General features: G+C 38.6%; 1 protein-coding gene across 2 annotated transcripts in view; it reads left to right on the top strand.

Moving 5' to 3' along the window:
• Nucleotides 1–15,816, top strand: part of NRK (Nik related kinase) — a 220,249-nt gene that overhangs the window by 102,729 nt on the left and 101,704 nt on the right. For both annotated transcript variants that reach the window (XM_090264658.1, XM_090264657.1), the window contains exon 5: nucleotides 8,146–8,271. In XM_090264658.1, the coding sequence (XP_090120784.1) occupies nucleotides 8,146–8,271 (126 nt within the window). The remainder of the gene's footprint in view (nucleotides 1–8,145; nucleotides 8,272–15,816) is intronic.

The following is a 15,816-nucleotide window of genomic DNA, read 5'->3' as shown; positions in this document are numbered from 1 at the left end:
CAGAGATACTATATCATAACACCTTGTATAGCATTATTATTTCAAAGATTTAAAAAATTTTAAATATATCATCTCATTTGGTTCTGCTAACATTGCATGAAGACAGGTAATGGCTGCCATCTTCTGTGAGACTTTTGAGGATATACTGAACCTTGGGAAGGTTTAAGTGAATTTCCAACCCTTGGATATCAGTACTGAAACCCAGGTGACTTAATGATCAGTGTAGATGTTCTTTTCTGATGACATTATACTGTCTTCTGCTATAAATACTTCTTAAAATTATGTACTCTACCTTGGTGATCTCATCCCAAAAGATGGCATCAATTATCACTATATATATACAATCGTCAAAACAAAACCTCTAGCACTGACTTATCCCCTGAATGGCAGACACATATATTCTTTTTATTGAGAGAGGAAGATGGCGGAGGAGTGAGGAGAGGCTGCGGTTTCTGGCTCCCGAGACCCGTCTGCAGTTTGGGCTAATTGCAGACAGAACATCTCAGTGAGCAGCTGGACACTGGCAGGAGTTGAGCCAAGGCACTGCTGGATTAGAGAAAATCCATCTGGGAACAACCTGTTTAGTGAGGATAGTGGAGAAAAAGGGGACGAAATGGGATTCCTGACTGGGGCGGCTGTCCGAGCTGCGGCTGGAAGTACACAAAGGATTTTTAGCAACCACAGGCTACCCGGGAGAGGAGTTGGGAGGAGAGCGGATCTCTGCCCACTGCCAGAGACGGGACTCAACCAAGTGGCATTGGCGCTGAAGGACAGGAGACAGCGTGCTGCTGGGCAAGTGAGAACATAATTCTCCTTTACCTTCTCTAGTGGACGGTGGAGAGGGGAGGAAAGTTTGGGGGTGGTAGGCCATTCTTGAGGAGCGCAGGCACAGTGTTGCGGTCATCCACTCCCCAACCCTACCCTTGGGTCGCGGGGGTGAGCATAGGGAAGTGCTCTCAGTCACTGGCCCAGGTCCACGAGGCCGTGAGTCCAGGCGTCCCTCGGACACTCCCCAATGGACATAAGATCAGTGCCCAAACAGGCACAGGGAGGGCCCACTGAACACGCAGAGGACCATGCGCAGATACCCCTAGGCAGATCCCGTGGGCGCCGGCCCCCAGGCCGGAAAGCAGACCACTAGCTCAGGCTCTGTCCCTGCTGGCCCAAACGGGTGAGGGAAGGCAGTAGGCTGCAGCGCCGGAACAGCGGGCGGTAGCGACTCACAGGTGCTAACTTCCACTGAGCACAAGTGTCCACGGCCCCGCCGTAAGAGGCGAGAGACCAACTCCTGGAGCTCGGCTCAGCGGGACTAAGGGCACCGGCACGCGAGCGCGGAACCACCTCTGCCCGGCAATAATAAGTGCCAATCACGGGGAAAGCTCTCGGCCGTCCCGCCCATGCAGGGGCTCTCGCGCAAGGACACCTCAACTGGCTCAGGCGGGCAGCAAAGGAGCATGCCTTGCCAGCAACCGGGGTGCGCACCATTGTAGCAACCGCAGGCGCACACCATTGATGCAAGAAACAAGAACCTCTGAACTGCCACACCAGACCAGCTGTGGATGCAGAAAAAAAAGGTGACACACCAAGGCTAAAACGGACATCTCCACAAAAGAATTCGAGATAAAGTGGATAGAGTGAATCTCAATCAACAAGCCAGAAGGAAGGTCCTAACAAAAAAATATGAAATATAACCAGACAGCATAAACAAATGATATAAAAGGTACCCCAAGAATATCAGGCTCAGGAGATCAAAGAGACTGCACCACTGAAACCCCCAGATCTACCATAAAAAATCTCATAACACAAAGGTGGGAAGGCAAAGCAGACAAATCCAAATAACAAAAACAAACAAGAAGAATCCAACATGGTAAGACGCAGAAACAACCTCTCAATGAAAAGAAAAGAGGAATCCCCAGAAAGAGAGGTAGATGGAATAGACATAGCCCAAATGTCAGACATGGAATTCAAAACTATGGTGGTGAAGAAGCTCAATATGCTCCAAAACCTCAAAAACAACTATGACAACCTCCAAGGAAGTTACCAACAGCTCCAAGAAAATTACAGGGAACTTGCAGAGAACTACACCAGCATAAAAAAAAAAACATAGAAACTATCAGCAAGAACCAGGAAGAAATGAAGAATGCAATTTCTCAACTGAAAAACACAGTAGAATCAGTCAAAAGCAAACTAAATGAAGCAGAGGATCGGATTAGTGAGTTAGAGGATAATGTAGGTAATAATTCCCAAATGATACAGAAAAATGAAAAACGATTGAAAAAATATGAACAAGATGTAAGGGAATTACAGGATAGCATAAAAAAATAATATCAGGATCATAGGAATAAGAGAGGGAGAAGAAAAGGAGCATGGAATTGAAAAACTGATAGGAGAAATAGTGACAGAAAATTTTCCGAACCTGATGAGAGAAAAAGTTATGCAAGTCCAAGAAGCACTGAGAGTTCCAATCAAGAGGAACCCCCAAAAACCCACTCCAAGGCACATCATAGTTAAAATGGCAACATTCCAAGACAAAGAGAGAATCCTAAAAGCAGCAAGAGAAAAAGAGCAAATAACTTACAAGGGAGCTCCAATAAGGCTATCGACCGATTTCTCAACAGAAACATTACAAGCCAGAAGGGAATGGTCCAAAATATTTCAAGCAATGAAAAACAAAGGCCTACAACCAAGAATACTCTACCCAGCAAGGCTCTCATTCAAAACAGAAGGTGAAATAAGGAGTTTCTCAGACAAAGGAAGACTAAAAGAATACATCTCCACCAAACCAGCATTGCAAGAGATGCTAAAGGGAATATTCTAAGAAAAAGGAAGAGAAAAAACAAAAAGAGAGTAGAGGAACAGAGATACAAAAGAGAAATGAATAAATACATGTCAATAGTAACCTTAAATGTAAATGGAATAAATGCTCCCATTAAAAGACATAAGGTAATGGAAAGGATAAGAAAACAAGACCCACATATTTTCTGTCTACAAGAAACACACCTCAAAACAAAAGATTTACATAGACTGAAAGGAAAGGGATATAAAAAAATATTTCAAGCAAATTGACCTGAAAAAAAATCTGCGGTAGCAGTCCTCATATCAGACAAAACGGATTTCAAAGCAAGGGCAATAAAAGAGACAAAGACGGACATTTCATAATACTTAAAGGAACGATTCATCAAGAAGATATAACACTGATAAACATGTGCACCCAACATAAGAACACCCAAATACATAAAGAAAATACTAGAAGACCACAAGAAGGATATTAACAACAACACACTCATAGTAGGGGACTTCAACACTCCATTATCAACAATAGACAGATCATCGAAGCAAAGAAACACAAAGGATATACAGGCATTGAACAACACGCTAAACCACATGGACTTAACTGATATATATAGAACTTTTCACCCCAAAGAAGCAAAATATACTTTATTTTCAAAGGCACATGGGACATTTTCAAAGATAGACCACATGATAGGACACAAAACAAGCCTCAACAAATTCAAGAATTTTGAAATCATATCAAGCATCTTTTCAGACCACAATGCCTTGAAACTAAAAATCAACCTCAAGGAAAAAAATCAAAGACACACAAACTCATGGAGAATGAATAACATGCTCTTAAATAACGAATGGGTTAACAATGACATCAAAGAGGAAATCAAGAAATTTCTAGAAACTAATGACAATTAACACACAACAACCCAAAACCTAGGGGACACAGCAAAAGCAGTCCTGAGAAGGAAGTTCATAGCAATACAGGCATATCTGAAAAGGCTAGAAGAATCTCAAATAGAAAACCTAACCATAAAGCTACAAGAACTAGAACAGCAACAACAAACAAAGCCTAGGGCAAAAAGAAGAAAGGAAATCATCAAGATCAAAGCAGAATTAAATGACGTAGAAACTAAACGAACAATCCAAAAAATCAACAAAACTAGGAGCTGGTTCTGGGAAAAAATAAACAAAATTGACAAGCCTCTAGCCAGACTCATTAAGAAAAAAAGTGTGAAGACCCAAATAAACAAAATCAGAAATGAAAGAGGAGAAATCACGACTGATGCCTCAGAAATACAAACAATTATAAGAAATTACTACAAACAACTATATGGCAAGAAATTTGACAACCTAGAATAAATGGACAGATTTCTAGAAACATATAACCTTCCAAAACTGAATGAAGAAGAAGTAGAAAGTCTCAACAGACCAATAACAAAGAAAGAAATTGAAACAGTAATCAAAAATCTTCCTGCACACAAAAGCCCTGGACTGGATGGCTTCACAGGCAAATTTTACAAAACATTTAGGGAAGAACTAACTCGTACCTTCCTTAAACTATTCCAAAAAAATCCAAGAAGAGGGAAAAATCCCAAACTCTTTCTATGAAGCCAGTATTACCCTCATCCAAAAACCAGGTCAAGACACAGCAAAGAAAGAAAACTACAGGCCAATATCACTGATGAACATAGATGCTAAAATCCTCAATAAAATTTTGGCAAACAAGATCCAACAATACATCAAAAAGATCATACACCATGATCAAGTGGGATTCATCCCAGGGATGCAAGGATGGTTTAATATTGGCAAATCAATAAATATAATACATCACCTAAACAAAATGAAAGACAAAAATCACATGATCATATCTATAGATGCAGAAAAAGCATTTGGTTGAAAACACTCAGCAAAATGGGAATAGAGGGAGCATACCTTAACATCATTAAGGCTATATATGAGAAGCCTGAAGCCAACATCATACTCAATGGACAAAAACTGAAAGCATTCCCCCTGAAATCAGGAACTAGACAAGGCTGTCTACTCTCCCCACTTCTATTCAACATAGTGTTGGAAGTCCTAGCCACAGCAATCAGACAAGACAAAGAAATAAAAGGCATACAAACTGGGAAAGAAGAAGTAAAACTATCACTATTTTCAGATGACAGGGTCGTATACCTAGAAAACCCTATAAACTCCACTAAAAGACTACTTGATATAATAAGTGAATTTGGCAAAATAGCAGGGTACAAAATAAATAAACAGAAATCTAAGGCATTTCTGTACACCAACAATAAAATATCAGACACAGAAGCAAAAAAGAAAATACCATTTACTATAGTAACAATAAATATAAAGTACCTAGGAATAAACTTAACCAAAGTGATAAAAGACCTGTACACTGAAAATTATGCAACATTGAAGAAAGAAATTAAGGAAGATACAAATAAATGGAGGCAAATACCATGTTCTTGGATGGGAAGAATCAACATCATCAAAATGGCCATACTACCCAAAGCTATTTACAGATTCAATGCAATACTTATTAAAATACCAGTGACATATTTCACTGACCTAGAACAAATCCTCCAAAAATTCATATGGAACCAAAAAAGACCCCGAATAGCAAAAGCAATCTTGAAACAGAAGAACACAGCAGGAGGAATCACGATACCAGACATCAAGCAATACTACAAAGCCACTGTGATCAAAACAATCTGGTTCTGGCATAAGAACAGAGATATAGATCAGTGGAACAGAATTGAAAGCCCAGAAATAAACCCAGGCCCGTATGGTCAACTAATCTTTGATAAAGGAGGAAGGAACATAAAATAGAATGAGAAGAGCCTCTTTAACAAATGGTGCTGGGAGAACTGGACAGGGACGTGCAAAAAAATGAAACTAGATCACCAACTTACACCACACACGAGAATAAACTCAAGATGGATTAAAGACTTAAATGTAAGCCGTGATACCATAAAAGTCCTAGAGGAAAACATAGGCAGGAAAATTTCAGATATCACACGTAACAATGTCTTCACCGATACGTCTTCTAAGGCAAGAGAAATAAAGGAAAAAATAAACAAATTGGACTACATCATACTGAAAAGTTTCTGCTCAGCAAAAGAAAACCTCAGCAAGATGAAAAGGAAACCAACCATATGGGAAAACATATTTGCCAATGATATCACAGACAGGGGACTGATCTCCAAAGTTATAAAGAGCTTATACAACTCAACATCAAGAAAACCAACAACCCTATTAAAAAATGGGCAAAGGACCTGAACAAACACTTCTCCGAAGAGGACATACAAAAGGTCCATAGGCACATGAAAAAATGCTCAACATCATTGTCCATCAGAGAGATGCAAGTGAAAACCACAATGAGATACCACCTTTCACCTGTCAGAATGGCCATCATCAACAAATCAACAAACAACAAATGCTGGCGAGGATGTGGAGAAATGGGAACCCTACTGCACTGTTGGTGGGAATGCAGACTGGTGCACCCACTATGGAAAACAGTATGGAATTACCTCAAAAAACTAAAAATGGAACTGCCATTTGAACCAGTGATTCCACTGCTAGGATTATACACGAAAAATCCTAAAACCCTAATTCAAAAAACTTATGCACCCTCATGTTCATAGCAGCCCTGTTTACAATAGCTAAGTGCTGGAAACAGCCTAAGTGCCCATCTGTAGATAAGTGGATCAAAAAACGGTGGTACATCTACACAATGGAATACTATGTAGCAGAAGGAAAGAAAGAACTCCTGCCATTTGCGACAACATGGATGGAAGTAGAGAGAATTATGCTTAGTGAAATAAGCCAGGCAAAGAAAGCAAAATACCATATGATATCACCCAATACAGGAAACTAAGGAGCAACACAAACAAATGAACTCAATAGGCAAAGACTAGAATGGTAGTCAGTAAGGGGGAGGGGGGAGGGAGAGAAGGGGGATAAGTAAGGGAAGGGTCAAGTTAGGGAACGTATATGAATGACTCATGGACGTGGACAACAGGGAGGGATATAATTGTGGGAGAAGGGATGGGCTGGGAGGGGGGAGCAATGGGGGAAAAATGGGACAAATGTAATTGAATAACCAAAAAATAAAATAAAATAAAAAATAAAAAAATAAAGAATAATCACGCAAAAAAACAAAACAAACAAACAAACAAAAAAATATATATTCTTTTTATTCAATTCTACACATCCATAAAAAGCAAGTGCATTTATGTTCAGTGATAAAGAAAGATGCTCTTTAATTACTGAATTAAACATCAAGCTGCAAAATATCAAATAGTGTGAATAATATGAGATTTTTTAGATTAAATATATATTTCTAGATAAATATACACTCAACTGTTATTATTTGTAACATAAAATTTGCAGTGAGAATAGTCTACTTACATATTTTAATTTATACATGAGTGTATATTCACATGCACATATATATATATAACATATTTCAAATATATGTACCATTATAATGAATTATTAGAAAAATAAATGACTTGAAGCACATCTTTTAAAACAAATCACCTGGATAAAAACAGTACCATTTAAAATGCAATGAATCACAAACTAATCAATGCTGTGTGGTATAGGCATAAGTATAGATATATATTTAGATCAATAGAATGGAACTATTTCTATATAGGTATAGTAAACTGATTTTTGACAAGAGTGCAATGGTGAGTCATGGGGACAAGGTAGTCTTTTCGGCAAATAATGCTGAGACAACTTGATAGCCACATATAAGGGAATGAAGTTGGACCCCTACTCTATATAAAAATTAAAAATGGATCAAAAATCTAAATGTCAGAGTTAAAACTATAAAATGCTTTCTAGATAATATTGGTGTAGATCTTCATGACCTTAGATTTAGCAGTGGTTCTTTAGATTGGCATCAAGTGCACAAACAAGACACAAAATCAATAAATTGTATTTCACCAAAATATTTTTAAAGTTTTTCCTCAAATGACAGTATCAAGAGTGGAAAGACAAACCACAGAAAAGGAGAAAATAGTTTCAAATCATATACCTTGTAAAGTACTTGTATCTGTAATTATTTATTTCAGTGAAAAGTTTATACAGTGGCCATTGCTGCTGGTCCAAGAATCATATTTTAGAACCATTGAATTAAAATATATTTAATTAACCTTTATTTTTCCAAAATTACCAGTTTACCAGAGATCTCCATTCTCTAATAATTCTAGTTAAGATTTAATTATACATTGCTGTATGATATAATGGGTGTCCATAATATTCTGTTCTTTAACTACAGTAGTTTAGAGACTCACAGTCATTGAATGGCATGGCATAGAAAGTTTTCTCTCTATTCTTATTCTACAGGATGAGGAAGAGGACCTCAGGACTGAGCTCAACCTTTTGAAGAAGTACTCTTTCCACAAAAACATTGTGTCCTTCTATGGTGCATTTTTCAAGCTGAGTCCCCCTGGACAAAGGCACCAACTTTGGGTGTGTATTAATTACCTTGATCTTATTGCATAAGACTGGGTCACATTTGAGAACATACTCATTCATAGGCTGATATATAACAACCCAAACAGTTTCTGTTCCACTCTAACCATCACTCAGGTTTGTCCCCTGCACAAAGTTTTTTCTAAAGACATGTATTCACTCTGTTCTTCCTTCTGGGCATATCTAAACACTACTTCTCCTTTAAGGCTTAACTCAAATCTTACCTCCTGGTTAAATATCTTTAGTGCAATACCCATATTCTCTTTTAACCCAATTTTTTGGATTTTTTCAACACTTTTTAAAAACATTTTTATTGCATTTATCGGGGTGAGATTGATTTATAAAATTATATAGGTTTCAGGTGTGCGATTATATAATACATCATCTGTATATTGTGTTGTGTGTTCCCCACCCCAAGTCAAATTCTTTTCCAACAGCATTTATCTCCCCTATACCCTTTTCTACCTCCCCTATTCCCTTTCCCTCTGGTAATCACCATACTGTTGTCTGTGTCTATGAGTTTTGTTTTTTTCTTTGCTGAATCCTTTCACCTTTTTTTACACAGCACCCAGGCCTGTCTCCTCAGACAGCTGTTAGTCTGTTGTCTGTATCTATGAGTTTGTTTCTATTTTGTTTGTTAGTTTATTTCATTCATTATATTCCACACAAAAGTGAAATCATATAGTATTTTTCTTCCTCTGACTGGTTTATTTTACTTTAGCATAATACTCTCCAGGTCCATCCATGCTGTCACAGAGGGTAAGATTTCCTTCATTTTTATGAATTATTAGTATTATATTGAATAAGTGTACCACAGCTTTTTATTTATTAATCTACTGATAAACAACTTATACAACTTAGCACCAAAAAAACGCCTAAACAATCCAATCTAAAAATGGGCAAAAGAATTCATTAGTGCTGCTGCTCAGTTGAGATGCATTACTAGAATATATTAGTTGGCTGGTGAATAAAGACAAAAAACAAGCAAAGAGAAGCACAAGGAAGAACACAACAAAGAGAAGAGGAGAAATTCTTCACAAGGCCGAAAGATATGAAGTTTTGAAGCCAAGGAGTATAGAAGATGCTGAGTATTATCCAGTAAGGAGATGTTGTAAGTTGAAGGGGAAATATCCTGTGTGTGGTGCCTGCAGCAATGGAGAGACCAAATAGAAATTGCACCTCTGGAGCTCCCTCCCATCTCAGAGCCCCCACAGGGATCCACAATCCTACTCAGGAGAGACTTTGGAAGAAATAGAGTCTGGGAGACCCAGGCTACACACACAGTTATCAGTACATCATAATGGTAGTACCAGCCTGCAGAGTTCTAAATAGGGACTCAATCTCCTAAAAGAGGGGTCCTCAACCCTGGGTCACAGACTCTCATACCAGGCTGCACATCAGGAGGTGAGCAGTGGGCAAGTGAGTGAAGCTTCACCCCACTCTCCATTGTTGACATTATAACCTGAGCTCCATCCCATTCCCCCTTCTGTGGAAAAATTGTTTTCAATGAAACCAGTCCTTTGTGTGAAAAAGAATGGGGAATCACCGTCCTAAAATGATCAGGTTGCTGCACATGGGTCTGTCAGAGACACTGGCAGGCTGTAACCAGCTGTGACTGTGAGAGTCATTTTACTTTTGGGGAATGATTATGCACAGAGAACCAGACAATGACTTAGTACTGTAGAATGGGTACCACATAGACTTTAAAAAAGGAATTGAAACATGATTGGGCAAAAACCCTGCACACAGCTGCTCTTCCCACAGAGACCAGATTGAAGCATAGTTTGTTCCCACCGATTCCAGCTGGGCAGGGAGTTTGGAGAGTTGTGCAACAAGGGATTTGCTGGGTCCCACCTAGCTCAGCTAGAAGACCAGGGGCTGTACAGAACATAGAGTTCTAAACTGTGTCTCTTGCAAAAGCAATGGGCTGGGAGATAGATGGACAAGAGTTGAGCAGCAGAGATTCTTTGCAGCCAGTCATACCCTGCCCTTCTGCAGAGTTAAAACATCTGTGAAAGGAAAAGTGGGACCATCCCTCTCCTGAAGAAGACTGGCCAGGCTCAGGAGCACTCTGCTGGGTGCATACCCCACAGGGGAAAGAAAGGGAGATGCAAAGAAGGGCCTGTATGAAATTTTCTAAGCACCTGCTCCCTCCTGCCCTATTCCACTGAAACCAGATAGGCATAGAGTGCAAAAATTGGTACAGCAAGTAGAGTTCAGGGCCTGACCCAGCCTCGGCTCTTATGCAGAGCTGCCATCAGCACCAGGAAGTAAAAAGCTGACCCTTTACATAGTTTGGCCCCTCACATAAAACAGACAACTAACTCATCAGAAACTACATTTTTGTAAATTATCTGGACAGGCGAAAATGTGTGGCACAAGGGCAGGAGAACACACCCACAATCTTCCCTGAAGTCTGAACAGCACCTCCAAGGGGATATCTAGGCACTCCATCCTCCCAATCACACCAGAAGCCTTTTCAGAAACAGACGGTCAGTGATGAGGCTAAGACTAATGGCAGGACTGCAGATAGAAGCATGTGGAGGTGGTACCTGTGAATGATGAAAAGCTAGCACAACAGAGCAGTGAGGATCTCCTAGATGCAGCCAAGTCTGAAGGATGCAGCCACAGACTGTGGATTGCTTGTAGCCTCAAGCAGGCTGCCTAGAGCTAGGCAGGAACAGGGTCTGGCACTGCCAGTGTCAGACACAAAAGGAGAGGTCAGAAGCTAAACACTGGACTCTGCTGAGACAAATTCTACCTCATTCTTTTGCATTATTTGCATGGCATTTTCTTTCACGTAGCTTTTTAACAATTTTTTTTCTTCATTTTTGTTCCTATTAATTCACTATCTTTTAAAAAAAATTAAATCTCATATTTTACTCTTCCATTTTCTTACTCCATTTTGTCTTCTTCTTTCCACTTATGTTCCTGTTTCTGTTTTAAAATTTACTTTTTCTCATCATCTCATTTCTGTTCTTTACTCTTATTATTTCTCCTCCCTCAATCCTCACAGAGCCATTTTTCTTCTCTTTAGTCATCTCATTATCTTTCCACTTTTATTAATCTTCGCTAATTTTTCATTGATATTGCTGTTGTAGTTAATTATTCTTCAGTTTTGTTTCTATTTATTCAATATTTTTATATGCAATCTTATATTTTATTTGTTCCTTGTCTCACTTCATTTTTATTTACTTCCTTCCCATTCTTACTTTCAGTTTAATTTTTTTCCCTTTCTTTACCTTGTGTCTACTCCTTATTTTTATTGTTTTTCCCCCTTCTATACTGTCAATATTACATTTCTTTCCTTTGGTCATCTCATATTATTTTTCTGTCTTATAATATATGCTTTGTTGATCTTTACTCATTTGTCATTGATATTGCAGTTATTGTTGTTTTTCCTCAAGTTCGTTCCTATTTCTTCACAATTTTTCTCTTTTTTATTATTTTAAACCTCATATTTTACTCTTCCCTTTTATTGCTCCACTTAGCCTTCTTCCTTTCCTTTCTTGTTTACACTTTAGATTTTATTTCCCTTTATTCATGTTTTTCCTATTTCCTGATCCTATTATTTCTCCTCCCCATACCATCTCAAAATTATTTTATTTCCATTAGTCATCTCATATACTTTTTTACCTTTCTTATAATATTTTTATTTATGTTCTTCCATTATTTATTTCTGCTCATTTGTTGTTGTTGTGAAGGTATTTTTGCTGGTGTGGGTTTTGTTTTCCATGTTGTTTTGTTTTATTTTGTCAACACCTATACAACAGCATAGAAGATCAAGGAGATGGCACTACTGAGTCCCACAAGACTCCTACTGCAGATAGCCACCCCATGAAGACAGGGAGTCAAAGCAGATCAATCTAATACATTGAAACAAATAAAAATAGTCATCTAAAATGAGGAGACAAAGAAACAATCCCCAATTGAAAGGAAGAATCCTGAGAAAAAGAGACTAAGTGAAATTGAAGCAAGCAAGTTATCAGATATAGAATTCAAAGTAATCATTATAAAGATGCTCAAGGAACTTAGCGAGAATGACAATGAACTTACTGGGAACCACATCACCATGAAAAGGGACAGAGAAATGGTAAATAAGAACCAGGTAGAAAGGAAGCATACAATATCTGAAATTAATACACTAGAAGGAATTAAAAGCAGACTAAATGAAGAAGAGGAGTGAGCTGGCAATTTGGAGGACAAGGTGACCAAAGCACACAGTCAGAACAACAAAATGAATAAAAGACTCAAAAAGAACAAAGATAGATTAAGGTGGCTTTGGGACAACATGAAATGTAATGATATTCACAACATCATAGGGATACAAAAAGGAGAAGAAAATGATCATGGGCTAGAAACCCTGTTTGAAAACATACTGACATAAAACTTTCCTTAAATTGGTGAAGGAAAATTCATGCGAGTTCAGGAAACACAGAGGGTCCCAATCAAGATGAACACAAAGAGACCCACTCCAAATCAAAGCACAATTAAAATGGCAAATTTTAAAAACAAAGAGAGTATTTTAAAGCTAGCAAGGAAGAAACAGCTGGTAACATACAAGGGAGGTCCAATAAGGCTATCAGCCAATTTCCCAACAGAAACACTACAAGCCAGAAGAGACTGGCATGAAGTAATTCAAGTAATGATAAGCAAGTACCTACAAGCAAGACTACCCTATCCAACAAAGCTCTCATTCAAAATGAAAAGAGAAATAAAGAGCTTTCCAGACCCCCACAAAAAGTTTAAAAGATTGTAGCTCCACCAAACTAATATTGCAGGAGATGCTAAAAGGATGGCTATAAGAAGAAGAAATACTGTTTGTAAAAAAAAAGAAGAAATAGAGATAGAGGGAGGGGGAAAGAGAGAGAGAGAGAGAGAGAGAGAGAGAGAGAGAGAGAGAGAGAGAGAGAGAAACACAGGTACAAAGGAAAATGGCAATGGACAAACACTTATCAATAATAACCTGAAATGTAAATGGGTTAAATGTCCCAATCAAAAGATATAAGGTAGCTGAATGGATAATAAAACACAATTGGCATATATTCTGTCTACAAGAGACCCACCTCAAAACAAAAGATATACACAGATTGAAAGGAATGGAAAAATTGCATGCAAATGAACATGAAAAAAAGAACGCTGGGGTAACAACTCTTATATCAGACAAAATAGACTTCAAGGCAAAGGCTACTTAAGGTACTAGCTCAAGAAGAGGATATAACTCTTATAGACATATACGAACCCAATATATGACAACCTAAATATATAAAGAAGATCCTGGAGGACTTTTAACTCTTTCAGTATCATGCATAATTTGAAATTTGGATCAAAGTAAGAAAAAGTTATATCAATATATAACCTGAGGTACAAAAAGAAGAACAAAACAGAAAATAAGAATTATTCCATCATTATTTACATTTATAGCCATCGAAAAAAGAGGCACTGGGAGCGGCACTGGCACTTCTGGGAAAATTTGTCAACATCGCTCAAAGTGATGTTGGCACTGAAAGGGTTAAGAAAAAGATTGACAGGAATTCAGTAACTGTAAGGGATTTTAATACCCCACTGACAACAATGGATAGATCTTCCAAACAAAAAATCAACAAAGATATTGCATCATTAACTGACATGCTTTGCCCTGGCCTGCATGCAGAAGTGCAAGGGGTACACCCTGACCTGGGTGCACAACCAGCCTGCCCCCACTGGTGAGCAAAAGCACCAGTGGTCCGCCTGACCCGGCTCACAAACAACAAGCCTGCGACATGCCCACCCCAGCATGAAAACAGTCCACACACGGGGCACCCCAAGCCAGCGAACAGAAGCCGCAGTGGGCTGCCCACCCTGGAGCACAACCAGCCAGCTCAGGCCACTGCACAGAAGAACTAGCATTTCACCCATCTGGGCTTGCAAACAGCTAGCCCAAGGCCCGCCTGCCCCCAGCCTGCACGAGAGAGTGCACTTGTCTCTGGCAGAGGCCAAAGGAGGGTGGAGTGAACTAGAGGTGCTTTTTGAAAGTCTTGGGCACTGGCTCTGGAGAAAGAGCTGGGAGAGTCGCTGACTACATTCCAGTACAGGATCATCGCCAGTGCTATGGGAGAAATCTCTTAAGGCGACTCCCCTACAAGTGGCATCAGACAGAGGTAGCAGCTCAACAACTGTATACAAGAAGATCACACCACAAACGCAGGAAATAAAAGCAGGTCAACCTAAGAACAGAAACAAAAAGAAGAGCCATCTAACATGGGGAGAAAAGAAATAACACCTCGACAAAAGGAAAGGAGTAATTCCCAGAAGGAAGGATAGATGAAATAGAAGCAAGCAAACTACCAGACATGGAATTCAAAACAATTGTAATGAGGAACCTCATTTAAATAAACAAATTCAGAGAAAACTACAACAAACTCCAGGGAAATTAAAAAGAACTCCAGGGAAATTACAAAGAACTTCAGGGAAGATACAAGAAACTTACTGAGAACTATACCAGCATGAAAAAGGACATAGAAACTGTCAATGAGAACCAAGAAGAAATGAAGAATACAATTTCTGAACTGAAGAACACAGTAGAAGGAATCAAAACCAGGCTAAATGAAGCAGAGGACCAGATCACTGAGTTAGAGGACAACATAGAGAAAAATTCCCAGAGACTGCAGCAAAATGAAAAAAGGCTGAAAAAGAATTAAAAGTGTTTAAGAGAGCTTCAGGACAATTTGAAACACAAAAATATCCATATAATAGGGATACTGGAAGAAGAAGAGGAGCAAGGGATAGAAAACTTCCCAAACATGAAATGAGAAAAAGTCTTACATATACAGGAAGAACAGAGGGTTTCAATGAAGATGAAACCAAAGAGGCCACTCCAAGGCACATCACAATTAAAATGGCAACACTCAAAGACAAAGAGAGAATCCTAAAAGCAGCAAGAGAAAAAAAGCAAATAACATACAAGGGAGCTCTGATAAGGCCATCAGCTGATTTCTCAACAGAAACACTACAAGTCAGAAAAAAATGGCAAAAAATATTTCAAGCGATGAGAAACAAAGGCCTACTACTAAGACTAATCTAACCAGCAAGGGTCTCTTTCAAAATGGAAGGTGAAATAAGGAGTTTCCCAGACAAAGGAAGACTAAAAGAATACATCTTCATCAAACCAGCTTTGAAAGATATACTAAAATGAAGGCTTTAAGAAAAAGAAAAAGAGAGAGGGAGAGGAATGCATGTACAAAGGGAAATGAATAAAAACCTGTCAATAATAACCTTAAATGTAAATGAATTAAATGCTCCAATCAAAAGACATAGGGTAGCAAAATGGATGTGAAAACATGACTCACATATATGCTGACTATAAGAGACCCACCTCAAAACAAAAGATCTACACAGAATGAGAGTGAAGGGATTGAAAAAATATCCCAAGCAAATGGACATAAAATTTAAAAAAAGCTGGGGTAGCAATACTTATATCAGACAAAAAGATTTTACAGCAAAGGTTATAAAAAGAGACAAAAAAGGACATTTCATAACACTGAAGGGAACAATCCATCAAGA

The sequence above is a fragment of the Furipterus horrens genome, unplaced genomic scaffold, assembly GCF_987537825.1.
Source record: "Furipterus horrens unplaced genomic scaffold, mFurHor1.1.pri manual_scaffold_17, whole genome shotgun sequence".
Lineage (NCBI taxonomy): Eukaryota > Metazoa > Chordata > Mammalia > Chiroptera > Furipteridae > Furipterus > Furipterus horrens.
Note: the sequence above shows the minus strand (reverse complement) of the source record. Positions and strands in the feature narration are given on the sequence as shown.